General features: G+C 38.4%; 8 protein-coding genes and 2 long non-coding RNA genes across 18 annotated transcripts; 1 reads left to right on the top strand and 9 right to left on the bottom strand.

The window, feature by feature from the left end:
- Window positions 1-422: 422 nt before the first annotated feature.
- LHCB4.1 (light harvesting complex photosystem II) lies at window positions 423-2,105 on the bottom strand. Its single transcript, NM_120231.4, has 2 exons — window positions 1,378-2,105; window positions 423-1,090 (listed from the first exon to the last, which is right to left on the bottom strand). The coding sequence occupies exons 1-2, from the start codon at window positions 1,885-1,887 to the stop codon at window positions 728-730; spliced, it is 873 nt and encodes a 290-aa protein (NP_195773.1). The 5' UTR covers window positions 1,888-2,105; the 3' UTR covers window positions 423-727.
- A 254-nt stretch (window positions 2,106-2,359) lies between these two features.
- AIRP2 (RING/U-box superfamily protein) lies at window positions 2,360-4,539 on the bottom strand. 2 transcript variants are annotated; one of them, NM_202992.1, is made up of 5 exons: window positions 4,110-4,539; window positions 3,368-3,518; window positions 3,202-3,268; window positions 2,870-3,104; window positions 2,360-2,801 (listed from the first exon to the last, which is right to left on the bottom strand). In NM_202992.1, coding segments are annotated over exons 1-5 (519 nt in total). In that variant the 5' UTR covers window positions 4,175-4,539; the 3' UTR covers window positions 2,360-2,800. The 2 variants fall into 2 exon arrangements, with proteins under 2 accessions (NP_974721.1, NP_195772.1); NM_120230.2 differs by having other exon boundaries at window positions 2,360-2,782.
- A 752-nt stretch (window positions 4,540-5,291) lies between these two features.
- On the bottom strand, window positions 5,292-9,368 carry RUS5 (root UVB sensitive protein (Protein of unknown function, DUF647)). Its single transcript, NM_120229.4, has 15 exons — window positions 9,115-9,368; window positions 8,969-9,031; window positions 8,726-8,883; window positions 8,481-8,581; window positions 8,292-8,362; window positions 8,152-8,198; window positions 7,993-8,071; window positions 7,817-7,889; window positions 7,613-7,702; window positions 7,454-7,513; window positions 7,217-7,330; window positions 7,072-7,132; window positions 6,884-7,002; window positions 6,696-6,788; window positions 5,292-6,065 (listed from the first exon to the last, which is right to left on the bottom strand). The coding sequence occupies exons 1-15, from the start codon at window positions 9,267-9,269 to the stop codon at window positions 5,820-5,822; spliced, it is 1,530 nt and encodes a 509-aa protein (NP_195771.2). The 5' UTR covers window positions 9,270-9,368; the 3' UTR covers window positions 5,292-5,819.
- A 16-nt stretch (window positions 9,369-9,384) lies between these two features.
- On the bottom strand, window positions 9,385-12,065 carry TAAC (thylakoid ATP/ADP carrier). The gene is made up of 10 exons (NM_120228.4): window positions 11,523-12,065; window positions 11,111-11,167; window positions 10,951-11,013; window positions 10,802-10,858; window positions 10,608-10,691; window positions 10,462-10,530; window positions 10,273-10,385; window positions 10,019-10,188; window positions 9,857-9,935; window positions 9,385-9,765 (listed from the first exon to the last, which is right to left on the bottom strand). Exons 1-10 carry the CDS (start codon window positions 11,952-11,954, stop codon window positions 9,642-9,644), a joined length of 1,248 nt encoding a protein of 415 aa, NP_195770.1. The 5' UTR covers window positions 11,955-12,065; the 3' UTR covers window positions 9,385-9,641.
- Window positions 12,066-12,319: 254 nt separating this feature from the next.
- On the bottom strand, window positions 12,320-15,519 carry CAX4 (cation exchanger 4). Of its 2 annotated transcripts, NM_120227.4 has the most exons (12): window positions 15,095-15,519; window positions 14,920-14,987; window positions 14,783-14,811; window positions 14,322-14,518; window positions 13,968-14,189; window positions 13,732-13,872; window positions 13,527-13,643; window positions 13,375-13,428; window positions 13,032-13,148; window positions 12,857-12,947; window positions 12,731-12,767; window positions 12,320-12,509 (listed from the first exon to the last, which is right to left on the bottom strand). In NM_120227.4, the coding sequence occupies exons 1-12, from the start codon at window positions 15,380-15,382 to the stop codon at window positions 12,506-12,508; spliced, it is 1,365 nt and encodes a 454-aa protein (NP_568091.2). In that variant the 5' UTR covers window positions 15,383-15,519; the 3' UTR covers window positions 12,320-12,505. The 2 variants fall into 2 exon arrangements, with proteins under 2 accessions (NP_568091.2, NP_001331104.1); NM_001342594.1 differs by lacking the exon at window positions 12,320-12,509 and having other exon boundaries at window positions 12,562-12,767.
- Window positions 15,520-16,037: 518 nt separating this feature from the next.
- AT5G00775 lies at window positions 16,038-16,248 on the bottom strand. Its single transcript, NR_142428.1, has one exon. It is a non-coding gene; the product is annotated as an other RNA (long non-coding RNA).
- On the top strand, window positions 16,148-16,538 carry AT5G00770. The gene has a single exon (NR_142427.1). It is a non-coding gene; the product is annotated as an other RNA (long non-coding RNA).
- Window positions 16,166-18,222, bottom strand: AT5G01480 (Cysteine/Histidine-rich C1 domain family protein). The gene has a single exon (NM_120226.2). It carries the CDS (start codon window positions 17,979-17,981, stop codon window positions 16,740-16,742), a length of 1,242 nt encoding a protein of 413 aa, NP_195768.1. The 5' UTR covers window positions 17,982-18,222; the 3' UTR covers window positions 16,166-16,739.
- On the bottom strand, window positions 18,178-20,108 carry AT5G01470 (S-adenosyl-L-methionine-dependent methyltransferases superfamily protein). 7 transcript variants are annotated; one of them, NM_120225.3, is made up of 7 exons: window positions 19,961-20,062; window positions 19,811-19,872; window positions 19,373-19,506; window positions 19,070-19,215; window positions 18,914-18,985; window positions 18,756-18,842; window positions 18,178-18,675 (listed from the first exon to the last, which is right to left on the bottom strand). In NM_120225.3, the coding sequence occupies exons 1-7, from the start codon at window positions 20,016-20,018 to the stop codon at window positions 18,509-18,511; spliced, it is 726 nt and encodes a 241-aa protein (NP_568090.1). In that variant the 5' UTR covers window positions 20,019-20,062; the 3' UTR covers window positions 18,178-18,508. The 7 variants fall into 7 exon arrangements, with proteins under 7 accessions (NP_568090.1, NP_001331560.1, NP_001119149.2 ...); NM_001342592.1 differs by having other exon boundaries at window positions 18,202-18,675; window positions 18,744-18,842; window positions 19,961-20,097; NM_001125677.2 differs by having other exon boundaries at window positions 18,202-18,669; window positions 19,961-20,097.
- A 201-nt stretch (window positions 20,109-20,309) lies between these two features.
- Window positions 20,310-24,317, bottom strand: AT5G01460 (LMBR1-like membrane protein). Its single transcript, NM_120224.4, has 14 exons — window positions 23,799-24,317; window positions 23,616-23,701; window positions 23,314-23,429; window positions 23,086-23,196; window positions 22,803-22,901; window positions 22,558-22,680; window positions 22,214-22,276; window positions 22,067-22,131; window positions 21,858-21,967; window positions 21,642-21,756; window positions 21,482-21,547; window positions 21,269-21,379; window positions 21,113-21,179; window positions 20,310-21,010 (listed from the first exon to the last, which is right to left on the bottom strand). The coding sequence occupies exons 1-14, from the start codon at window positions 24,146-24,148 to the stop codon at window positions 20,963-20,965; spliced, it is 1,530 nt and encodes a 509-aa protein (NP_195766.1). The 5' UTR covers window positions 24,149-24,317; the 3' UTR covers window positions 20,310-20,962.
- Window positions 24,318-24,334: the final 17 nt, after the last annotated feature.

The raw sequence follows: 24,334 nt of genomic DNA, 5'->3' as shown, positions 1-24,334 counted from the left end.
ATCATTTTTGTTATATTGTCCGGATTATCCATTTTTGATCGTTGAACCAGCCAATTCTATATTCATAATTGATTATGACGAACCTCATTCCTCAATGAATATTTTTCTTCAAAAGAATATTAGAATTACAATCAATTCATCGAATCTCCACGTTCAATAGTTTGAAAACATTTTTTGTGGTTGTTTCTTCAGTGCATACGAGCAAGTAATTGAACCTGCTTTTTTTTTTTTCCTAAACTAGTAATTGAACCTGCTTGTTATGTGTCATAATCAACGACAAAAATAATAATTCAATGTCCTCCCAAATTACGGAACAGTGACAGTGAGACACGGAATCAATTTCAAGGAGACTTCACAAGACAAGTCTCCCATGTTCATCCAAATCCCACGCGGTGTGTGACTATCCTTTTTTTTTTTTTTTTGTCTGTGGACTTATTTGTTTTTCTGTACGGTTCTCCTTTTTCATTGTCCAAATCAAGAAAAAATAATCACAACATAACTAATGGGTCGGTCTTGTACTCCTGCTATTGGGCCAATCTGTATATGCGACAAAAATACATTTTGAAAATGTACGACGAGTAGGTATAGTAAATAAGGAGAAGCCCAATTTAATGTCATGGGCCAAACATGTAAATAAACCAAACAAGCAAAAGCCCAAAGTCGATTCAGTATCATCATAGCTCTGTTTTTACATAAGTTACAAATAGAATCTCACATGATAATGATTTTAAGATGAGGAGAAGGTATCGATGATGGTGGTGTGGAGTGGATCACTGAGGTGAGTAGCCCAATTGTTGAGTGGACCTTTACCTGTTGCAGCCGCTTGAACCGCGAATCCCAAGAAGGCGACCATCGCAAGACGTGCATGCTTGATCTCAGCTAACTGAAGTTGAGCAGTCTTCTCCGGGTCAGCCGCTAAACCTAGCGGGTCAAAGAACTTGCCTCCGGGGTATAAACGCTTCTCCGAATCAAGCTCGGCGTTGCGCTGGAACTCGATGTAGCCGATCACTAACACCTCGATCCATATCAATGTCGAGATCGAGAAAGGTAATGGCTGCCCCAAGTAGGACGATCCATCTACAAGCTCCACCTGATTGAATAACAACATTTCAACTAATATTTAAATATCACTCATTGAACACTAGACTTGAATATTCTTGACTGAACAGAAACTCAAACAGTCCAATGCTAACGCAAACTGTAAGAAAGAGAGAGAGACAGACGCCAAAGCAAACGCTAAATCAACTAAATTGTACATACATTTCTATCTGAGTCGCAAACAAACGCAAACGCAACTATTTGAATACTAATTTATTAGCATCTTCGAAATAACTAACTTATAACCGATTATCCAAGTGGAGAAGGGAGTGGCGTTACCTTGCCAGCGTCTTGCCATGTAACGCCGGTAAGCCATTCGACGGAGAGAGCGCCGAGAGTAGCGAGCATCGCCCACCGTCCGTGGATGAGTTCGCATTCCCTGAATCTCTGGATTCCGAACACCTCACTGTACGGCTGAAACGGCGTCGATTTGGCGTCGGCAGCTTCCGTACGGGTTCCGATCACGTCTCCGGCCAAGTTCTTAGCCAGATTCTGGTCTAGTGAATCGATATCGAATTGAAGATACTCGGCCGGTTTGCCTAAACCGAAGGGATCAAAACCGTAATCTCCAACCAAGGAACCATCAAGCCAGTCAGGAGAAATGGCGCCTGGGTACCAAAGAGGCCGGTCCGTAGTCACCGTCTTTTTGGCACTCTTTTTGGGAGCTGCCTTCTTCTTTCCGAAACCGAACACGGCTGTGAACCGACCTGAACCGGGATGGATACCGGGAGCCACCCGAGTACCCATGATGGAAGAAGCAGCTGCAGCAGCGGCGGATGTTGCGGCCATCTCCGGCTAATTGGGTTTTGTGATATTCAGAAGATAGAGAAGAAAGATCCGTTTCTTGATACACGATTATAGATGCGTGGAGGTGAGTTTCGGAGCTGGCCTATCTTGGAAAGACGATTATGACCGTTGGATCGATTCACAAATCCATCTGACGGTGAGTAGGATTACTAATCTTATCTATTAAACTCTGCGTTATCTGGTGATGTTTCAAGTCCATTGGCAATAAAATCTAGATGAGGTACAATCTGATTGGGTCAAATAATTTCTTACCCCAGTTAGAAGAAGCCACGTGTACTGCGGTCTTGTGCTTCACTCAAATTGCTGGTTTCCGGTTCAGCCAATTCGATCCATACCGAAACCAAATTACTCCCCAAAACGATCAAAACAAGTCGGTTTGACTGAAACACCAATCGGTTACTGTAATTCATAGTCAGATAGACAGATACTAATTTAAACGAACCAAAATGTGATTAAGTACCCTTAATCAGCAAATATGATATCGAATTTTTGATCTAAATGTCAATAACCAATGGTTGTTATATACAAACCCAAATCTGAGACTATAGAAAGATGAAAAACCAACTAAAAACACATAAATATTATATACAAAGTGGACATAAATAGATGAAATTTGTTTGAAAGAAATTGCTATGTGCATAACAAGAAACAGAGAGAATGTAATGTTCACCGAGGAAGAGGAGCATAAGGGACAAGATTTGGATCAGAAGTAACGAGAGGCAACTTGTCAATGTATATCAACAACCTCTTCAGATTCTCCTTGTAAATCGCTGGTAAATCTGCAATCTCGGCGCTACAAGTGTATATCCATAGATCACCAGAATTCACTCTTTTCAAGCTGCCTCGACAGAACGGGCACGACTGTGACCGTGCACGCCTATTCCAAACAAGAGATTCTATAACTTGTAAGAAAAAGGCTGATGAATGGTGAGAGTGAGTGAAAAGAAGGAAAAGCTTTATATACCAGTTTCTGTAGCAGTTTATACACATGGAGTGATTGCACGTAGGAAGAACAACTTTGTTTCGAATCTCCAAGCAGATTCCACACTCTTCTTCCCTCTCCAAATCGATCTCCGACATCTTTCCTTTATCTGTTCTGTCCTTTTTACGGTATCTTTTGTCGCATATCTCCTTCTGTTTCCTTTCTTCTACATCGGTGATCCCTCCATGAAGTTGCAATAGCGAAGGAAACAACACATCTGCCCAACAACATCCATTGCTAGTCAGAAAAAAACATATCGTCTGGTCTAATCTTATACCTTTAGATTAAGAGAGAATAAGTGATTAACAGATTACCATAGAATTCTCTGATACTAGTTTTGCGTTCATGTAGCGACATTGTGGTCTTCCCATCAACATATGCCTATAAATAAAAAACAGAGAATCACATATCAGGCAGACAAGAACATTGTGATCTTGAAGATCCAGTAGCAATAAAACAGCAGGAAAATTAATAAGAGACCTTATAAATAAGGATCCTAAGCAAGCCCAAAGCGCCAGCGAAATGACAATCAGTCCACTGAAGAAGGAAGAGAAAGAGATGAGCCGCCGGGCTGTAAGATAATCTCATCTGAACGTAGCCACCATCATACTCCTCTGGGTACTCTGACGCCCTACACACACATAGTTCATTTTTTTTTAATCATTTTGATTCAATGATTGGTGAGATTAGTACGCAACATGAACATGTTGCTTCACAGCTTAATCCAAGTATACCAAGTCAACTTAGGATAGCATCAGAGACTATATACGACGAAAGGAAAAAGAATTGACCACTATAGATAGATTTTGTGTGATCTGACCAAAAGGTGGTGGTGGCGTCTGAGACTTGCTAAGGAATAAATTGGAATTTATGAGCTCGCGTAAACGCAAAGTCTTAAATTCAATATGACATCAGCACACATAAGACCCAGCAGACAACAGAGATACAGATTCACAAGTATCAAAAACTGATTATCCTCTGGAAACTTCAGTAGAAGTAAAAAAACAATCTGACCTATCGAATCGGAAGAGACAAAAATCAGCAACTCAAGCAAAGGGAAAACCGAAGTACCAACTAAATATGGATTTAACCACAGCATCAAACAAATTTATGAGGCAAATCAACCACTCTCGACTAAGAACACGATCAGATTCTACCAACACATCGAAACATCAAAACAGAGAAAAACAGAGAGAAGAAATAGAGAGAGAGAGAGATTTACAGAGTGTTGGCGAACTGGATATCAGCTTCAAGAGCCTTGAGTGAATCCTTGAACGATTTTCGCATTTTCCGAAGAACAAAGTTTTGACATAAACCAGCTTCCTTCCGAGTGATAGAGAAAACAGAACCCTACTAGCTCCTTTGTTTATTTTTTTTGGTCGAGATCACCGACAGAAGCCTAAAATATCGCAAACCCCCTAACAACAACTCGAATTGATTCTCTCTCCCATTTCCATGGAGGGTTTTGAGTTTTTTTGCTCACTCAACCACAAGGCAGCGACAGGAAGAAGAAGAAGAAGGAGGAGAGAGAGAGAGAAAGAGAGGATTTAGATATTGATAGATTCGCGTAGAGCACACGTAATATCAAAAATATTACAAAAGGGGAGGAGCGTCTGTCTAAAGCTCTTTTTTGTTCGACAAGGAACGGCAACACTTCTCCTACTACTCCACACACAAAAATAAAAGCTTCTCAGGAGTAAATGGTAATTACCATAAAGCCCTCCCGTTGGGATCCACCTAACAAATATAGGATAACATTATTTAATTAAAATGAAAATCTGATAATTATTGAGTGACACGCCGGTGACAGGACGTGTGTCACTGCTATAGGCGGCGGTGAGTGGAAGTGAGCCTACATTGCTTCATCGTCGTGAGAGCTAGAATTATCTGACCGACATGTGTTTTATGTCAGTGAAACCACGACACGTGGCGGAATACATGAGCGTACGTAGGTCCAAATACTAGCTTTGACGTGTCTCTATTTCCATACGGTAATAAAGTGGACCCTAGTTAACCCCTCAGAATCGATGATTTTGTGTTAACCATTTATGGAATATTTTTGCATGCTTGGATCGCCAAAGGCCATGTATAAAAATTGCTTAGTTTTTTTTTTTAATTTGGGGTTTAGGATGATACGTATGTGACCTACGTGTGCTTTTACAATCAATGAATATGGATGAGGAGGGCAAAAGAATCACCACAATATTAGTAATATGTTCGTGACATGATTGCTTATCATTATTATTACGGAAACAAATTAATAGCGATAATGACTCATCAAACCGCTAATTCAACTTTAGTAATGAAGACAAAAATAAAGCAAATTCACTTTTCACAAAATTGCAAATACATTGCTCTAAACTGCAAATTTAATCCGTATATGATAATAAATCAAAAGATAACTCTATCTAATACATATACAGAACTTATGCTACAATTTGAAATATATCAGTACTTAGATAATAATAGCTGAGAGAAGCAGAGTTTGGTTCTATTATTAGTATACAAATCAAAATTATAAAATGTTGTTGTCTTGTTGTTTTTAATTCCGAAAGCCACCTCTAAATTCTAAAATAAACGCAAGCAGAATAATGGTGACGAATCAAGTACAAACAAAAGAGGTATAATCACTATCATTGGCCTAAAACCTTACCATTTGTCTCATCATCCACACTAACTTATTATTAGATATTTTACTTTTTCTTCTTAATTTTATATGGATCAGGTCACACAATACAAATTTAAACAAGTTGCCATACAAAGCCTGATATATCCTAACTATATTAGCTGTACCGAACATGATATTTCTACAAATCACCTATAGACTACTCCATATTCTCAAATTGACAGGGTTTGGTATTATTTACCTCAGTGTTATTTTCTTCTGTTCAAGAGATTGCGTGATGAGTCTGAAGAATCAATCAATCGAGTGTTAGAAAGGGATAGATTCCTGGTCTATGAGAACTTGGTTGGGAACCTTCAAGTTAGATTCACGTAGATTCCATCCAGCAGTATCCAATTTGAACAAGAAATCATCAAACTTGTTGTCCATCTCCGACAAGCTTTGCTTCAGCCAGTGGAACACACTATCCTTGTCTTTAAAGCTTTCTTCCATGTTCTCCTCTAACCAATATGCTTGCCAAAGGCATCTCAACACGTCTCTGCTTGTGGCATTCACCTGCATTATTTGTTTTACATTCATGAATTAAAGGCAAGGCAAAACAAAATGGATTAGGCCTCACATTCACGATATACTTGATGGAGAAGGAGTAGAAAAAAAGCCAGAAAGTATGTAAAGTAACGTAGTTTCAAACGAGAATGATAAAAGCAAAGAAATATTAAGATCATGCAACACTTTACTGATAAAACAACAAAAGGTCGACTCTAGCCACGGTAACTGAGAGTACTCTCCAGCAAGGTGAATAAACTTTGTCCCGTAGGTTAAGCCGATATTTCTGAAAAATGACTGCCTACCTCATATGCTTCTCAAGAAGCTTATTCAACTAAGAAGAAGCAAACAGTATGTCATCCCTATGATCTCTCACAGTCCTAACTTGACATGCTCTAATTAATTACCCATGAATGGGTTTCAAGACTCTCAACTAATCACTAACCAAAGCATACCCAACTCTCTATCAGGTTACTTGAAAGACAAATAAACGAGTAACGTATTCTAGGTTCTTTCTTCACAGTGCAAGAACAAGGAAAATCATGACGGAGTCAGTAAATGCAGTATGGTGCTCGGTTTTAAATTTAGCCCTTTTGGAGGAGAATGAGAAGCAGATAAGTCGTGTAATATAGGTTTTACCTTAAAGGACACAGAAAACTCAGTATCCTTGTTCAACTTATTCAACGTAAGAATATATTTCTCCTTTGTGTACATCTTAAGGAGTGCCTTGACCTGAAAAAATCAAAGTTTCAAGAACTTGGACTTACAAACAGAAGATTCTCTCAAGAGTACATATGGATGCAGTTAAGATGAAAGGAGAAGATTACCTTAGAAACAGATTTCTCCAGACCAGACAACTCTTCAAGGGATACACCAAAGATGATTCGAGGTTTCATGAACCTCTGCCACAGCAAAATGTTTTCTCGCTTGTTGCAGTCAACATATCCTGTATAGTATTATGAGTCTTACTTGAACGTTGAATAATAAGCTGGATAAAGGGAAGAAATATGCTTACCTGGTACAACTGAGTGCACAACATGAGATTCTACTATGATACGAGCACGCTTGAGATTTACCTGTCAATATTTCAAATCAAAGTTATCACTTATCTGAGTTTTCTCAAGTTGGGATTGTAAGAATATCCATTTCAAAACTCATACCGTGTTAAATTGTAGGACTGCAAGCGACTGGTAGCGTAGCCAGAGGTGAACAAGTCTAATGCTCGTCCATGTAAGTAACACAAACGGAAATGACTTTACAAGGCCCGGCGTGTCCTGCATCAAAATTTAGAGCATACAAACGCTTAACATGAAACAAAAAAAATGATTTAGATGAAATCCAATGGGGACTTCTAATGAAAAGATATGATAAAATGATTCAACAAACAAGTAAAATACAATGATCAGAATGCCGAAACCAAGACCAATTAGCTGCGCAGCAACTTCCCACACTTCTTCCTGAAACGTTGAACATAAATTAAAGACTCCACTAATAGAGTAAACAAGCTACTACATGCTCGTATTTGGGTTTTGATTCCACATACATGACTAGCATACCTTGGCTGCTACCTCTCCAAGATTTCCTGAGATAGCGAAATGATTCTGAATCACCCTGAATGAAGGGTCTCTCAATCCTCTAGCCACAGCCTATTTCAAATTGAAATCTAAGTATCTCACTCTGTCATTTAAAGCTTAGCGGAAGCGAATTCTGGATAAAGATTTCAGCTGGCAGGAAAATAATAAAACTGAAATGAGGAATACCTTGGCAAGATTTCCCGTGGATGCCAACAGTAGGAACTGGGATGGATATAGCTGGGTTGCCAAATCAAAGAAGCTACGAAAAAAAGAGAAAAAAAAAAAAAAAAAAAAACTGTGATGCTTATACACAGTTTTAACCAAATATGGCTCACCAAGAATTTAAATCCTGTACTACAAACCTTCCAGCACTGCCAATAAAATCTGCATACATGCGCCATTGCTTAGGATCATCATCAAAAAGACTACCAAAACGTCCACCTGGAAAACATACCCTTCTTATTGTAGAGGATATTAGATAACTCCATGAACATTTATTAACGTTCCGATGGTTTCCCTACCAATAAGAAGACGGCCAAGAGCTCCAATTCCATCCTTGGACACCCATCTGAAGAGACAACACATGGTTTGGAAAAACTATAAGAACAAAAAAAATATGCAGCAGCAAACAAACAAAGTTTGCATTAGAATGAAAGTAAACCTGATGGCTGCAGCAGAAGCAGCAGCAGTAGCGGCAGCAGAAGTTCCTGAGAAAGAGCCAACCCCAACCGCCTGCATTGTAGCACAAGAATTTTGAAAAAAAATTGCAGAGCATTCTCAACATTTGTCTCTAGAAGAAGTCCAGTCATAAGAAGACCTTAGCAATAATTTAGGGGATTCCCGAACATGCCTTGAGAAGACTTGACGTGACTAATACATTACAAATCCAGCCAGTAATATTGGTTGGGAACTGCCACAGCATATAGTCCAAGTAATCATCTGAAACAGACCCTGCACAATGTGATTTTACGAGATTAACTCACTGAATCATAATTGGATCTACAAAACCTCTGCAAGCTTAACATTCTGAGAGTCCTGACAAAGGAAGATGACAGAAAGATACATATGGAATTTGAAGCTGACAAGTACAAGTACCAGGAAAGCCTGAGGGGAAAACAAAATCCCTGACAACATCTGGAAGCCAAAGAATGTTCGTTTCGGAGGAATTAGAGCTCTGAGAATTGTTATCAGGCTTAGTTTCACGCTCCTCGAGAATGCCTTGTAAAGGGGAATCATCATCATCTAGAAAATATCTGCACAAGAAGGAACAAGAGGTAGTGTGTTTATACAGATGATTCTTCGGGTAATAAGATAAGAACAGAAACCTAAGCTGACCACCTTTTTGAAGTGCCATTTCCGTATCTCTCCACCACAATCGAAATTCGTCTTTCAACTCCAACTCTATCAACATCACATTTGCAGAAAAACAATAATTCAATTAGAATCAAACAGGAACAAGTTAAATAAAGAGAATCGATGGTCACCTCCTATCATCGGCATCTTCGTCATCTTCACGAATACTACTAGGCTGAGCAGAGCACCGCAAGTGCTCAACACGGCGTCGTTTCGGCTGACAGGACGTCATTGTTCGAGTTTGGGGAATGTGAAGAGGCAAAGGAAATCGCAAAGTACAGTACATGGCGACGAAAATGATTTTACGGAGTTAGGGCTTAGGGTTCTGAGTTTGTTGGTCTGGAGGAGGAGGATACAAAAGACACCGTCGTCGACAACTTCTCTCTGCAACCGCGAAATAGATAGATGACCCAATTCCAGAAAACGATATAATTTCGAGTGTAGCAACCCGGTTAAATTCGGTTTATACAAAACCAGCGCGACCAAACGTAACACAAACAGCCATTTATTACCCTCTCTGGCTTCAGGATTCAATTCAAGCACATTTTGAATTATGAGGAGAACATACAACTTATTACATTCCAAATTACAAAACACACAAACAAAGGTCATAAGATAACGGGCAAAAATGACCTTGTGGAAATCCAAAATTGCGTCTTCAGGTTTGTTCATCGATTGTGTTAGGACTTGCTTTCTTGCGGTTATCATCCGCGATTCTTTGGATCTCCTTCTCACTCGCTGCTATGAGTTTCTTGACGATGTCGAATGTTGTAAGCTTAATACTGAAACAATACAAAAAGAGGATTCCAAAATGTTAATACTGAAACAAGAAAAATGAAAAAAATGAACTTGTTTTATCAAAACTATAACTACCTGCTGTTTGGCATGCTTTTGAGTGCATTGGGGACAAAGCCACGGTACAAGCCAACAACTCCTTCACGCGCAATGATACCTGCACAACGGTTTAAGGGTTTAATAAGGTCAGTCACCGGAAACTGGAAGAATAAAAGCAGATAATGATGTTTTTGTTCCTACCTGAGAAAGCGTCTAATACCGATTTATATGGAGTACCCTTCAATTGCATCTGCCTTCTAATGGTATCCAATGGATAGCAAGTACCGGTAGCAATAGCAGCAGCTACTACTGCTGTTAACAAAGATGATTGTGTCTTTTGTTGATACTTCTCTGGCAGAGATTTCTTTACCCTGTGCATATATTGTATTATCGAATATGTAAACAATCTAGTTAAAAATATTCAGGGGTAATGTTTGAACTGTTAGTAGACTTACAGATCAAAGACGCAGAAGTTGATGGCAATGTAAGGAGCTATACTTAAAAGCGAAGGACCTAGACCGTTGTAGAATGATGCAACTCCTTCCTCCCGCAGCATGTTCAAGGCAACCTAGATATGACATGTCTGCTTTAAAACCTGATTAATTTATGGAAGAGAAAGTTGGTGTATAATGCGATGAATATACCTGGGACATGGTTCGATAACCTGGTTCAACAGCTAACCTCAATCTCAGCACATCTAAAGGGTATGTAATCTGCATTAAGTAGTAAGAGTCTTAAGTTACTTTACGATTAGACAAACTCACTCAGGCCTATAAACAACGTTACTTACCAGAGTAGACGTCATGCCAGCACAAGCACCAGCACCGAGCCTTCCGAGGACTGACAATTGACCGTCTTTCCCCCTGAAGAGTTTCTAAACAACATAAAAAAGGCAGAATGTACAGAACAAAGTGATTACTGATTAGACACGGTTTCAAAAACTTTCGAAACGAAACCAGAATCAGATATAGAAAGATTATATACCTTGTATGTTTCATATGCAAACAACTGGACTGCGCTATAAGGTACAATCCTTATCACCTGGAACATTCAGACTAAGATTATGTGCAATCAAACTCTACAAAATTCAACACCATTCTTTCCAAAAGGATGCAAGAAATTGTGTGACGTACCTGAGGTAGATTTCCTTTCCAATAACCTTTAATACCTTCTTCCTTTCCGATAAGAGTAATGGCCTGTAGTCATCCCAAACAAAACCAAATCAACAAGACTTTTACAATAAGAACAACTAACTAATCCTCTTAAAAATTACACGATTGAGAGTATATATACCTCAATGAAACCAATAGCCTTCTTAGCACTTTGTTGCCCAGCTCGAACACCATGTGTCTATGAATTAATAAGACATCATTTAAGAATCAATGTACATTACTACAAGCCTGTAACAAGAACACAATCACAAATACTCCATAGATTCCCCTCAAGGTTCTTGGCTTGAAATAATGAGATATAAATACATGATCAATTTTATCATAGACCATGTCATGGAAGAGTCTCTTAGGAAAAGAAAAAAGAAGAGGAAAATCAACAATGTCCCACAAGCAACAACTAGCCGAAACGACAGCGTATTCGTTGTGCTCACCAGTCACCAGTTTTATTTTTATTTTACTTTTTAAAATGGAGAAAACACACGTGCCAGAAAACCTTAAAAGTTGTTGAGAAGGAGAGGAGAGAGAGCCCTTACCTGCATTAGGAGCTTTATTCGGTCAAGCGGTGCCGTCACTGACTTTGCGGCGGCTCCGGCGAACGCTCCGGCGAAGAATAGTGCGGCGTCTTTCGGTACTATCGACAGTAAAGCAATGGGGTTTTTCAACAGCTGGGCCGAGGTAGGCGCGAATTCATCCTCTTCCTTCGGAATCACCACCGAAACCGATGCGAACGCTCCGCCTCCGCCGCCATTACGACCGTTAAATGTAGATTCTCTCCGATCTCTCCTAATCGCTACGGAAAGGGACGCAAAATTGGTAAAAACGCCACCGCTTCTCTTGTTTCCTCTCCGGCGATTCGACGACACGTTGTTCTCCAGCCTCCATGAAGGTTCTTCGGTGAGAGCGAAATCAGAGGTCTTGAGTGAAGGAAAACTACGGAACTGAAGCAGAGACTTCTCTTCTCCCATGGCGGATCACTTGGCGAAATTTAGGAATGTTTTGCTTCCGGAATCTCGCCTGAGAATTTCAGATTTTTATTTGCAACAAAATTGAGTCCAAAATTTATAAATGGCCTCCGATGATGGCATTCTTGTAAATAACAGTTAGTACTTAATGGGATCCACAAGGCCCAAGGGAATCACAAAGTACAATTTAAACTAGTGGGCTCAGTTGGGCCTTCTCCGATACTTCGAACATTTGTTTTTTGTTTTTTAATCACTAAGAAAATAAATTCCTGCCAAATATCTTCTGATACGAATCAAAAAATTCCATGAGAAGGCATTTATATTTTTAGTTTTAATTTAATTGTATTCCTATATAGACATGCAGTTCTGACATGTATGAACAAGGTTTGATTATGTTAGAATTATCTATTACGTTTAATTTACATATTCCTTATAAAAAATGATGTAAAAAACAAATTCTTAAAAATATATATACTTACACAATAATTCAAAAACTAAATATGTAATCAAAGAAAACAACAATACACTAAAAGAAAGACAAAACAATATTCGAGTTACCTGCAATTAAAAAAAATAAACAAGAACCATATATCATAATATATAATGTAGTCCGAGAATCTAAAAATGATTTAACTTTCTAGAAGTTAGGTTTCTATGATTATCATGATTGCCAGTTGACAGTTAAAACTAACATTCATCAATATATTTGATAGATTTCTTAAAATGTTACATTTTTGTTTACTATGGTGCACTAATTGATACCCTTAAACATAACTTACCTTTTCGTTATTGTATGATTAGTTGTATTGGTTTCGGCTGCAATTGGAGAAATACAAAGCAAATGAATATCATAGTGTATTTATTCATCGTAGAAAACAGTCATCATAATCAAAAGAGAAGCTTACTTGAGGGTGAGTTAGAGACAAAGAAGCAGGCCGCTATGACAACATAACACAAGAGGAGAACCAAGCCTTTCATATAGTTCGAAGTCCCATCCTATTAATCATATAATAACATATATATTAATAAAACTAACACAACCTCAAGATTCAATAAATAATGTAATGAGTGAAATGGCACCTGTAATACTAAGGAAGTAACAAGAATGGACAAGGCAAAACAAGCGGTCTCAAGAAGGTTGAAGTTAAGGTCCATTTCTATTCCCATTGTCCATGCCACTAACACTGTCACTGGTACCTACATTCAAATTTGAGTTTGTCAAAATTATATTGTTGTAAGAAAACTGAACCATAATGAAATATTTTCTCAGTTAGCACCAGGTTGTAAGAAAGATATTCTCCATATATTTAAGTTTACACCTAAACTTGATAATTGAGCCAAGCTTATAAACTAAGAGGAATATATTATAAGAAATATTTGTTTTCCCTAATTTTACAGAAATCAATACTAATATTATGCTTACCACGAACAAAGCAATTTGTGTTGCAGATCCAAGAGCAATTCCAAGAGTTATATCCTGTACATTTTCATATTTTGTTCAAAACCAGGATTAATATGGTGATGTTATTTATTTGTTGTAATTAACTAGGGAAAAAAAGAAGAAGTAAAACATACGAGTTTGTTACGGAAGGCGAAGATGACAGCACCAGCATGCTCAGCTGCATTACCAACAATTGGTAATAATATTATTCCTATGAATCCCACTGATAATCCCCACGAGTCTGCTGCGTCCTGTCCATTTCATATTTTTTATACGTTTTGAAGAAAATATTATATTTTTGATAACATATTTTTCCAAAAAGCTCTAGTCAACACACACCTGGATAGTGGAGACAAGGTAGTCTGAGAGCAAAGCAACGAGAAGTGTCATTATAATAAGCCAAAAAATCGCACTCCACATTCCAATCACGGCTCCTTCTTCTTCCTTGTCACTCACGTCATCGTCATGCACGTCCTCCCTCTTTTATACATTTAACCGAAGCACACATAGATAAGAAGCAGCACAAGATGATTCATATCGTGAAGAGTATGGTATAAGAGAGAGTGAGAGAGAACCTGAGGAAGAGGAGGAGGAGGAGGAGAGAGATGAGAAGAGAAGAGGTGAAAGATGAGAAAAGCCAAGTAAGCAATGAGCATCACGAAGCTGCTTGCTCTTGACAACACAACTACATCTGACCCATCGTATTCTTCAGCCTCCATTGTGAATCTCATTATCATTGGTAGTGTCTGACATAACAGCGCCAGATACAACAACATGCTGTTCATATCTCCCTGTCTCTGTTCTTGCAGAATTACACACATGATTAGATGATCGATACACATTTTGATTTTTTTGTTGTACGTTGTTGTCAATCTATAAGATATGATACATATATCTTGAATGTTGATTGAGAGGAGACAATAACGTACTGGGTCGAAAGATTGGTGTTTGCGGAGATTAGAGATGCCACCAAGGAATAGAGAAGTGCCTAAGACGAAGAGAAGATTGGAGAGAATAGAGCCAAGAAGTGAGAGTTTCACTATTCTCATCTTCCTTTGCCCAACCGCTAGAATCGCTATTATCATCTCCGTTGCGTTTCCACATGTGGCGTTCATTAATCCTCCAACTTCATTCATTCATTCAATTATTTTCATTAATTTTCATAAGTGAGAGAAAATGCAAACACTTTCACAGAATCAAAAATCCAATTTCCTTCATGTATATAGCTTGCATGTCAAGTTATCAAAGATCAATGCACTATAAAAGACACCTAGATTAAACCACAAAAATAATGCGTTGATTTAATTTAAGAATTCGGTTTTGTGCTGCGAATAACCCGGTTCGATTCACATGGCAACAAATATAAAGTCAACGAAATCTAAATGATCACCTGTTGGACCGGTATGGAAAGCAATTTGCCTGTTTAAGAAGAAAATCAAAATATATGTTTGTAAATGAACTAATAACGTTATTTTAGATAGAAAGCAAATAAATGGTAAAAGAAGAAAACAAAGAAGAATAAATTACTCGGTGAGAAAACTGATACGTTCGGCCAAAGGTGTCAATCCCAGCAAGCTCAACGCAAAGACCCACGCCTGTTTTTTTGTTACACCACGCAATAACAATTAACATAACATATGGTTTAAGACGAATGTTTGGTTTATTATTCCGATAAAATAAAGATATATTTGTTGGAACTTACACGTGGACAGTCATAGCGGTGAGCGACGACGGCGAGAGGAACGGCCGGGAAGAGGATGAACAATTTGGTGCCGAGAAGAACTTCTTGAAGATTCGTCAAGATTCGTCTCATAAACTCCCAACGAACTCTGGAGATCAGTTTCAGATCCGATCTCTTCCTTATCAACGACGACGCCGATACCGTTCTCCGCACACGCCTCGACGTCTCCGCCGTCGGCTTATCACTTCCTCCTCCGCCATTCTCTAACAGAGACAGATTAGAAGACGATTCCGTACTGATTGAAGACATCTTCTTCGTTGACTCTCTTTGGTCAAACCCCACAAAACTTTGTGTTCTGTTTCCTTTGAATCTGATTTTTGAAAATCTGAAAAATTTCCAGGGATGTATAAATGTATACTTTATATAGACAAAAACGCGTGTAAACGAACGTTTCTCTCTATATCATTTTTTTGTTGGTGTTGACGTCTTTCTATATCATTTTTACAACTTTTGGTCAATGTTTTTGCGTCTGTCATTTACTATGTCTTATCATTTTTATACATATAATAACTCGTATATAAGAAGAAATCGCTTCGATCTTTGCAAGTTGCAATTATATAATTGATTTGGAATTTTTGTGTGTCTCCTTGCACATGTTCATTTTTAACGATCAAAGACTTCAAGACTTTTGAGTAATCTTCCTGTGTTTTTACTAATGAAATAAAATATCGATGACGGTCAAATAAGTGAAAAAGTAGAAATTTGGAGTTATGCACGATGATTGTTGACTCATCTAATTAAGTTGTGTTGGTCTTTACGTGTCTTATCCCCCAAGAAATTTACGAATATATATAATCATCGTTCTATAAACAACTAAAAACATGAGTTTATGTCTTGAACTTGCGAAACACGCTCGAAATTTCTAGAAATATTTGATGTCTAAATCAAGAAAACCTTAAAATAATCACATGAATGATTCTGACACCATCCTTGATACAGCTCAAAATATATAAGTAAAAAAAACAAATACATATACAAATTCTTTTACGAGAAGACCACATATTTAGTGATTTGCTTTAGGCCTCCCAAGCATTAGGACCAGTCTTCGCTACGACACAATCTTTGATAGCAATCAAAAGAGCAGAATATATAGGGACCGCCCGATGAATTTATCTTTATTTGGTACGGACAACGTCTTCTGCATGTTGTGCATATAGGTCGAGTTGAATAAGTGTTGGGAAGAATATACAACGTTCCTACCGAATTTGAAAATGATCCAGGCGTCGTATTCGGATCTCTCCCTAGTAAACATTCGATGTGGAGTGTGACTCCGCACTCGTTGCATGCATATAACCCATTCTTTGGATTTATATCTTCCTCGCATATTTCACAACCATAAAGCTCATCATTTGCATCTTCTTCATAAGAAAAAGTGAGGAAATGCTCATCATGTTTGTACCTTGCTTTATGAGGAAGAGTGGCACAATAAAAGCACAAAACAAAATCGCATTTCAAACAATTTAAAGGTTGTGGCTCCGATGATTGACAGATGGAACAGATTTTGCTTTCGTGTTCACCACTAGTAATGAACAAGGAATGTGGATGAGAGTGATGATCAAACGGCTCACATATAGAAGCACAAAGTGTGTCCAACACCGGAAAAAAGTCACACGGCACACGAACACATGCACCGGAAACCGCAAGAGTAACGATAACATTTCCCACATTGGAACCAATCTATGAAATTGTAACTGGGATCTAGAGTCAATGGATGAACATGTAGCATAAATTGTTTAGTACGAGGAAGATATGCACACGATTCATGAAAAATGAAATCATCACATTGCATACATCGATACACATTACCACCATGATCATAAGAAGGACGTCTGCACGCTTGACAATGATGGCTTTCATCGTGGAATATTTTTTCAAGTCTCAATTGGTGACGTGGATGACTCTGATGCTGTATAATCCCATCGCCTTTCTCCTCAAACATTTTAGTGTCTTCATATACTTCTTCAGGCTCTCCTTCAAGTTTTTTCCCGTCACACACATCACTTTGCATAGCACATCTGGAATGCACTGCATAAACGCATCCCTTCTTAGTGCAAGAGTATTCTCCGTAATTTTCGTTTATCTTTGCATGACAAACTCCACAATCCGTCACCGTTGGTTCTTCGTAAGGAAGATTGGGAGTAAAAGTGAGACGATGATTGTGACGAGACACCTTTATGACATATGGTAAGTAGACACATCGTTTATGGACAATGAAATCACATAGGAGACATACATATAAGTAATCAGAATCGTCCACCAACGCACAAACATCGCAAAACAGACCGGATTTCCTGGGAAAGTAATGAAGGGTATGCTTATGCCTTTTTGGATTGTCAATGGTTGGGGATGTTGGATTTCCCGCACATGCCATATGGACTGCAAAATCGCAAATAGAGCAATAGTAAAATAGTGCGTCTACGCCACGTTTACAAGAACAACATCGTTTATCACGTTCTTCTTCTAAAGACATGTCGGGAATCCAGAGAAGTTGAAGAGGATGTTTTGGATGATCAGAGGAATGAAACACGGAAGGAGACTCAACACATTCTTTGTGGTAGTAATTGGGGCAATAGCTGCAGAAGTAAACGTAATAGGCTTCACCTAATAGTGCTATCTGACAAACATAGCAAAAAGTAAAAGATAGTACCTTGTCTTCTTTTCGGTTGCGAAGAATCAAGGAGAGGAGATGAACAGGCTTTTCGTCTTCAGCGTTAGAAATGAAATAGGAACTTTTGATTATGTAATGGATTCCCCCACTAATTGTTGTCACTTTGCCATCTTTATCTTTTTGAATTCGTTCTACTGGGCATAAGAGACGATCGGAAGGAGTGTGGTCAAGATGATGCATGGGTTACAGATTCAAGGCTTACAAGTCTTTCCCTTTTTTTTTTTTTTTTGTGTGAAAAGATTTAATGTTTAGCTGTCACAACAATTGGCTGAAGCTATAGTAAGTATATGCAATGCCCAAGACTCTTTATGTATGTACACAGGCAAAGTATCACAATTTATTTTCATTTCAAACTTTCTCACGGCAAAGCAAGAATGCGATTCTTTATGTGTGTGATCGTCTCAGTTCTAATTAATAGTTCTTTTCTTATTGCCCCATTTTTGAAAGAAAATGCCAATATTGATTCTATGTTCTTTTCTTCACTAATTTCCCCACATATTATACTACAAATGAAATACAGTTTTTTTTTCCGTCCACCCATCAAATTCAATTGATTAAGGGAAACATTAGTTAAGAATCGACACTATCTCATTTCACATTAATTTTGACAGAAAAAGCAAATCCAAATAAGCAGCGAGAGAAACAAACAGAACCTTTAGTTTCAGAGGCGAGCATGTGGATGATTCATGAGTTTGTCAGCCTATTCTTCAGAGGTTGCTTTCTCTAAGCTTGATACAATAAACTCGGTTTCCGAGATGCTTCACCTCCAGGCCAGCTTCTTCGCAGCCCGTAAAGAATAGAGACTCATCGTCTTTCCCAATTCTTCGTCTCCAGCTCATTAAGAACACAGGACGAGGCAGTTCTGTGTCTGCTCCTACAGGTAAAAGAGTAATGTTAAGACTTCTTTTGATGTGTGTGAGTGGTGATGAAAGGGATACTGACCATTTAGCTTACCTTCTGCTGGACTAACGACATTGGTTGGTTTGTATTTTTTGAGAAGAAAAGTCAGAGACTTAATCAAGTTTGGGTACTGTTTCACATCTGCGAAAAACCGAATGTAAAAATGTATATGTATAGTTTTCCGATAAATCGAATGGGAAATGGGTATTTACATAGAAGGATATCACTGGCTATGATCAAATCCCAATCTGGTTCCGAAATTGGAAATTCATCACCCCATGTATCTGTCATAATAGATAAGAGAATGTAAGAAAAGCAAAAACAATCAAATTCATACGACGCCATTTGTGAGTAATAAGGAAACTCACGCTTGATATGAGGCAGAGAAGGGATAATCTTGTTTGCAATACAGTTATGAACAATATTGTCTTCAATCTCTTGATCATTGTAATCTGAAGTAGTTATGTCGAGATTAAACTCTTTCTTAAGAAATATAGCTAGTGCCCCTGTGCCACTGCCCATTTGATTTTAAGACAACCAAAATAAATAAAAACTGATAAGTGGACTGACACTGGCATATAAGCAACTTGTAACCAAGACACAAATCAATCATCTTTCAGGATTCCTTGAACAAAATAAGCATAAAGAATAGACAAAAGACAAGGAAGTACCTTCCTATCTCGAGACAGCGCCGCCTTTCGATCAAATATCGATGCTGCAGTAACCAATCAGCAAAGGCAAATGTACCTGGCCACAGCAAGTTTGCATTCAGCTGGTGGAAACCAAATTCCCGAATTTGCAGTTCCTATTCAAACAACAAGTAATCATAAACTTGTTTGAAATACTAACACTAACCTTAAACTCAATCTCAGTAAGAAAACTATTTCACAAAAGACATCACAGCGAATTCATGAATTCGTTTCTTCAAGGCAACATAATTTAGTTAAACACCAAAGCAGAGCAATCTAAGACCTAATCCACTATATGAACTCAAAATCACTGAAATCAGAAGCTTAGGTTTCACTCTCAACGGAGAACGTAAACTAAATATGGAATTGATATTACTAAAAGCAGACGATAGAAGAGAAATTCGGGAGCGAAGAAATTACAATTCCAGGAAACTGATGATTTCTCTCAACGAAGTTCTGGCTCGTCTCCGTCGTCTCTCCATCTGAGAATAAAAATTACAGTTACTTCGCTAATTATGGCTCTCTCCCTTCGATCAAATTAGAAATTGAAAGAAGAGAGATTTCACTGACCAGAGGAGTCACCGTCTGCAGCAAAGAGCGACGCCGGTGAGAAGAGGGCGATGTCCATGTCACTCGTTGAGTTGTTGTTAGCTAAGCGAGAGGCTGTGTTCCTCCAACGGTTTATATAATGTGTTCCCATCTCTGAGACCCTCTGACCCTCCCAGAGTGTCCGGAGATTTTACTAACCATACCAAATTACCAAAACCAAAGACATACCAAATCGTGCCAAATCGATTCCTATTTAACTGTTTTTTAAAACAAAATTCGTAAGTTTTCCTTTCTTTTCGCTCTCATATTGTTAATTAAACTATATTTTGTTTTGTATTTTTATCTAAACCGGCCGCATTAAGCGTGAACCGAATCAAACAATTGCCAATCTAACCGCACAAACAAAAGTACTGTAGGTTTTCAAGTTTGAAGAGACTTCTCGAACCAAACGAACGATTTTGCCGAACCAAAAAAAAAACCGAACGGCTAAAATCAAAACTCTAGTCAAAGTACCATTGAGAATTTGAGATTGGTCCATAACAAGGAGAAATTTTGGTTTCCCACATAATAGAAATGCAACAATGGTATGAAGTCTCTTGTCATCACACTATACACACAAATAACTCCAAAACCTGAATTTGTTCTGACAGTCTAAACTCTCAACCAAGTAATGGTTACAAGAAAGTATTCGAAATCATTCAATAGGCCATGAGAAGACGGCGACAAAGAGATCTTTCTTGTAATTAATCAAACAAAAATAAAGCAATAGATACAGGAGAAAAGATAAGAGAAAAAGAAGAATAATTTTACATTCAAGTGAAATGAAAACAAACCTCAGCAGCAAAGAGAAGCAGAAGAAAGAGAAGCTTTTTGGGCAGGTGCTTGTTCTTATGATATAAGACCACTTGCACAGATCATGAGACCAATCTCGGTATAATTGTGGACACAGCAATCCTCAGTGGCACGCGATCGATCCCAGAGACGAGGAAACATAAACGATAAAATCAAAAGAAGAGATTTACATTAGGTAGAGAGCTGGAATCTGCCGCTCGGCTTTTTTCTTCTCCATCCCTGCCAAAAAATACCCACCAAAAGCATGAGTTTAAAGATCTCTGACTAATGACACAGAACTATATAATGGAACAGAAAACCGAGAGGATTTAAGGGACTTACAAAGGCAATGTAATATAAAAAGGTCAATCCAGCGAGGACAACAAACCCGATCTGGAACACATTGTACCTGAAAGATACCGATAAGAAAGGGAAGATTATCATCAGTCTTATGTACACAAGTGAGACCTTTATTTGCAAAAACCCGATATTACTTACTTGTAGAGGTACTTAATACCGCGAAGGGACTGCAAAGTGTGGCCAAATATCTCCTGAGCGGCGGTGGCTTGAGCATAATATCCAAATGCAGTGGCGCAGAATTGAATCACACTGGAATTTCAGTGAGCCACAATAGTCGATTGTAAGAATAAAAGTTAATACATACTTTTGATGCTATCAGCTGACGGGAAATATGAGAACTAAGAAGCCTACCTGATAGAACAGAGGAGAATGAGACCGACATTAAAGAGAAAAGAGTTCATAAGAGTGGCTCCCCATCTGAAACAAGTTAATTAGGCTTATGAGAAACCAGAAGAAAACAGAAAGATCTCTGAAATAGCAAAAAACATTTCAAAACTACAAGATGAATTACTTCATTGGATGAATGGTAATGAAGACCAGCTTCAAACCAAGCATCATTGCCCCAGCAATAACAGCAAGTAGGAGATAGAAACAGAAGAAAGCAAAGGCAGCTGTGCCAAGAAGACCTAGTGAACAAGAAAATGTCACATGTATGAACACAGAGCCAGGTCAGACACAAAAGGAACAAGGTATAGAGTAGCATAACAAGATCAGAAAATGAAGTTACCCCAGACGTCATCCAGTTTGATGAAAACTTCATTCAGAAAAGGAGAGAGGGGAGGGTCAACAAGTAGATATATGATGATGTGAGCAATCCAAGCCACAGAAACAATTAATCTTCAACAAGCAAAAAAAGAAATTATTTAATAAGAGCTTAACCGAGGACTAATAGAGTGAAAACATCAAAGTACTAAGAAGATTAAGTAAAATACAAACCCTAAGATTCCAAGAACAAACTTGGCCAAGTATCCCAGGACAGTGAAGGCCCAAGCAGTCTCTGCCTGGAAAATGGACGAGGCAAGGCAAATATTGGATTACAGAATTCTTTAGATAGATAAAATACTGAGGTATAGTCATCTTTACCTGCTCTCCTTGCGGATACATCTCTTCTAAGAGGTTCACATCTTCTTCCAATTGGAGCAACTCCTACAGGATACATGAAAGCAATGAAATCCAATTAAGAGTAGTTAAGACTTCAAATCTACAATCAGATATGCATCAAGCTGCCAATATTAGTGGGCCTATAGCAGAACTGGTTTCTACTTTTTGGCGAGCTTTTTACTATGAATGATCACCTAAGTAACTGCCCCTACGGCCAAAAGCGCCACTACACATCAGCAACCAATATCAACAGAGGTATCAGCCACCTTTGTAGACATGGAACAGATTTGAAATAAGACCCCAAACCCTTAGATATGATGGTGTACCTTTTCAACTGCTTTCACATTTTTCCTCCACTTCCTTCCCTTAGCACCACTTCGTTCTTCCTGGTGAAGTGCATCAGCTGCTTTCTTTAGATCTCTTGCCTTTTTACCTAGTTCAGTTGCTTCCTGAAAAACAATTAGATGACTTGTCAGGCCACTAACACTGCCAACTACCCGAAGTGTACATGTATTCTTTAGAAAAGCTTTGCATGAAGACAAGTAGACAACAATAACCAGCACAAATGAACCTTTATATACTGTGACCGAGTGATAACAGCCTTTGGTCGCCTGATGAATGCAGTGATAAGGCCCAAGGGTAGGCAAGCAATACCAACACCACCAAATATCTACAACATTTGAGATAAAAGAGTTTCTCAGAATCTTTAGAGGAAAGCAAAAAATCACAGCTACCAAAAGTCTTTTAACTGCAAGAGAACACAACCAAGCCTTAATATGAGAAAGATTATATGCCTTCCAAGACAATGAGGTGAAACTTTTAACACAAAACACCTAATAGAGAGATGTACATACCGTGAAGAGCACTGACCCAACGATTGTAGCAAGAGCAACAACATATTCTGGAAACGTAGTACGCATGGACCATGTCTTTTCAGACGCAGCATTAGCTGTATATGCTGAGCACTGCCGATCAATATACCAAGGAGAAGAGAAGATATTTTACATACTGAAATATATTTTGCATAGAGACTAACGAAAGAAAAACTCATAACAAGAATGCAAGAAAATTTAAAGTATTACCTGACGAGCAGTGTTACCAATGCAAGGTTGATTATTTGAAAACTGCCATGAAGTAGGGAAAGTAGTCGTGGCAGAAGACAAGTGCCTTACAGAGAAGTCCACCTTCCCAATGACTCCTAATACATTTGTAGAATTACATTATAAATCACTAATGCAAATAAGAAGAACATCAGAAGACCACCCTTTTCACAATCCCACTATTGGTTCAATCACCACTCCAACATAATCTCAGTAATTTTCCTCAAACCAGGAAGAAAATGAAGCTCAAAATCTACAAAAGAAACCAAACAGTAACAACTAACCGTATAAAATTCCAAGAACCAGAGCACAAACAACAGCTGTAGTAACCACCCAAATCAAAGCACTCTTTATCCTCTTCCCAAGAGCCCTGCAGTAAAAAACACAAGCCCACAACATCAACAACTTTACATTACCAACTAATAATAACTCAAAAAAAAAAAAAAAAAAATCGTGGAGAAACAAACTTGTCCTGGTCGCCTTCATAGAAAAACATAGCGAAGGGGATGATGAAGAAGACAAGCACAGCGTCAACAATGTAAACGGCAAGCCAAAGATCCTTCATAGGTAAGGTGAGATTACAAGCGCCGTTGTAAATCGAATGTCGACAAGCATGCCGGTTAGCCACATCCGCCGGTAACATGAGAATAGAGATCATAGCAATGGATAAACCAAAAACAACAACGAATTTGGGGAAATAAGCCTGGTTTGCATCATCTGGATGCTGATAGTTGACGAGGAGGTAGATACTGGAGATGAAAACAATGACGCAAACTACGATCGCAACAATCACGAGAGCGAGATTGAAATCTCCCATCGCGTGCAATGTACGAGATCCCAAACCTCAGCTTAGATTGAGAAAAATTAGGGTTTCTTGAAGCTTCGAAATTTGAAATTCAATTTGGGGATTATTTATTTTTGTAGATCTGGTTTTTTTTTTCCGTATGTCGAAAACCAGACTGGAATGAGAAACGAAGACTGCGTCCAGGTATGTGACTCGCTT

The sequence above is a fragment of the Arabidopsis thaliana genome, chromosome 5 (assembly GCF_000001735.4).
Source record: "Arabidopsis thaliana chromosome 5, partial sequence".
Classification (NCBI taxonomy): Eukaryota; Viridiplantae; Streptophyta; class Magnoliopsida; order Brassicales; family Brassicaceae; genus Arabidopsis; species Arabidopsis thaliana.
The sequence above is the reverse complement of the archived record's forward strand: the minus strand, read 5'-3'. Positions and strand labels throughout refer to the sequence as shown.

Coding starts and splice junctions, on each gene's coding strand:
- LHCB4.1 (NM_120231.4), bottom strand. CDS start 1,887: ATGGCCGCAACATCCGCCGCTGCTGCAGCTGCTTCTTCCATCATGGGT. Junction 1,091..1,377: donor CATGGCAAGACGCTGGCAAG/GTAACGCCACTC, acceptor TTATTCAATCAG/GTGGAGCTTGTAGATGGATC.
- AT5G01460 (NM_120224.4), bottom strand. CDS start 24,148: ATGGGAGATTTCAATCTCGCTCTCGTGATTGTTGCGATCGTAGTTTGC. Junction 21,757..21,857: donor CAAACTGGATGACGTCTGGG/GTAACTTCATTT, acceptor CTTGTTCACTAG/GTCTTCTTGGCACAGCTGCC. Junction 21,011..21,112: donor TTTTATATTACATTGCCTTT/GTAAGTCCCTTA, acceptor ATTTTTTGGCAG/GGATGGAGAAGAAAAAAGCC.
- AT5G01480 (NM_120226.2), bottom strand. CDS start 17,981: ATGCATCATCTTGACCACACTCCTTCCGATCGTCTCTTATGCCCAGTA.
- CAX4 (NM_120227.4), bottom strand. CDS start 15,382: ATGTCTTCAATCAGTACGGAATCGTCTTCTAATCTGTCTCTGTTAGAG. Junction 12,948..13,031: donor TTACTTCCTTAGTATTACAG/GTGCCATTTCAC, acceptor TATGATTAATAG/GATGGGACTTCGAACTATAT. Junction 12,768..12,856: donor TGTCTCTAACTCACCCTCAA/GTAAGCTTCTCT, acceptor CTCCAATTGCAG/CCGAAACCAATACAACTAAT.
- AT5G01470 (NM_001342592.1), bottom strand. CDS start 20,090: ATGGGAACACATTATATAAACCGTTGGAGGAACACAGCCTCTCGCTTA. Junction 18,843..18,913: donor AGCCAGTGATATCCTTCTAT/GTAAATACCCAT, acceptor GGTTTTTCGCAG/ATGTGAAACAGTACCCAAAC. Junction 18,676..18,743: donor AGCAGAAGGTAAGCTAAATG/GTCAGTATCCCT, acceptor TTTTACCTGTAG/GAGCAGACACAGAACTGCCT.
- RUS5 (NM_120229.4), bottom strand. CDS start 9,269: ATGTACTGTACTTTGCGATTTCCTTTGCCTCTTCACATTCCCCAAACT. Junction 7,890..7,992: donor TTTATTGGCAGTGCTGGAAG/GTTTGTAGTACA, acceptor TTTTTTTCGTAG/CTTCTTTGATTTGGCAACCC. Junction 6,066..6,695: donor AGTTTTCTGTGTCCTTTAAG/GTAAAACCTATA, acceptor CAAATAATGCAG/GTGAATGCCACAAGCAGAGA.
- TAAC (NM_120228.4), bottom strand. CDS start 11,954: ATGGGAGAAGAGAAGTCTCTGCTTCAGTTCCGTAGTTTTCCTTCACTC. Junction 10,859..10,950: donor GGAAAGGAAATCTACCTCAG/GTACGTCACACA, acceptor TGAATGTTCCAG/GTGATAAGGATTGTACCTTA. Junction 9,766..9,856: donor AAAAGCATGCCAAACAGCAG/GTAGTTATAGTT, acceptor GTATTGTTTCAG/TATTAAGCTTACAACATTCG.
- AIRP2 (NM_120230.2), bottom strand. CDS start 4,174: ATGCGAAAATCGTTCAAGGATTCACTCAAGGCTCTTGAAGCTGATATC. Junction 3,269..3,367: donor TTAGGATCCTTATTTATAAG/GTCTCTTATTAA, acceptor TTTTATTTATAG/GCATATGTTGATGGGAAGAC. Junction 3,105..3,201: donor TAGTATCAGAGAATTCTATG/GTAATCTGTTAA, acceptor GTTGTTGGGCAG/ATGTGTTGTTTCCTTCGCTA.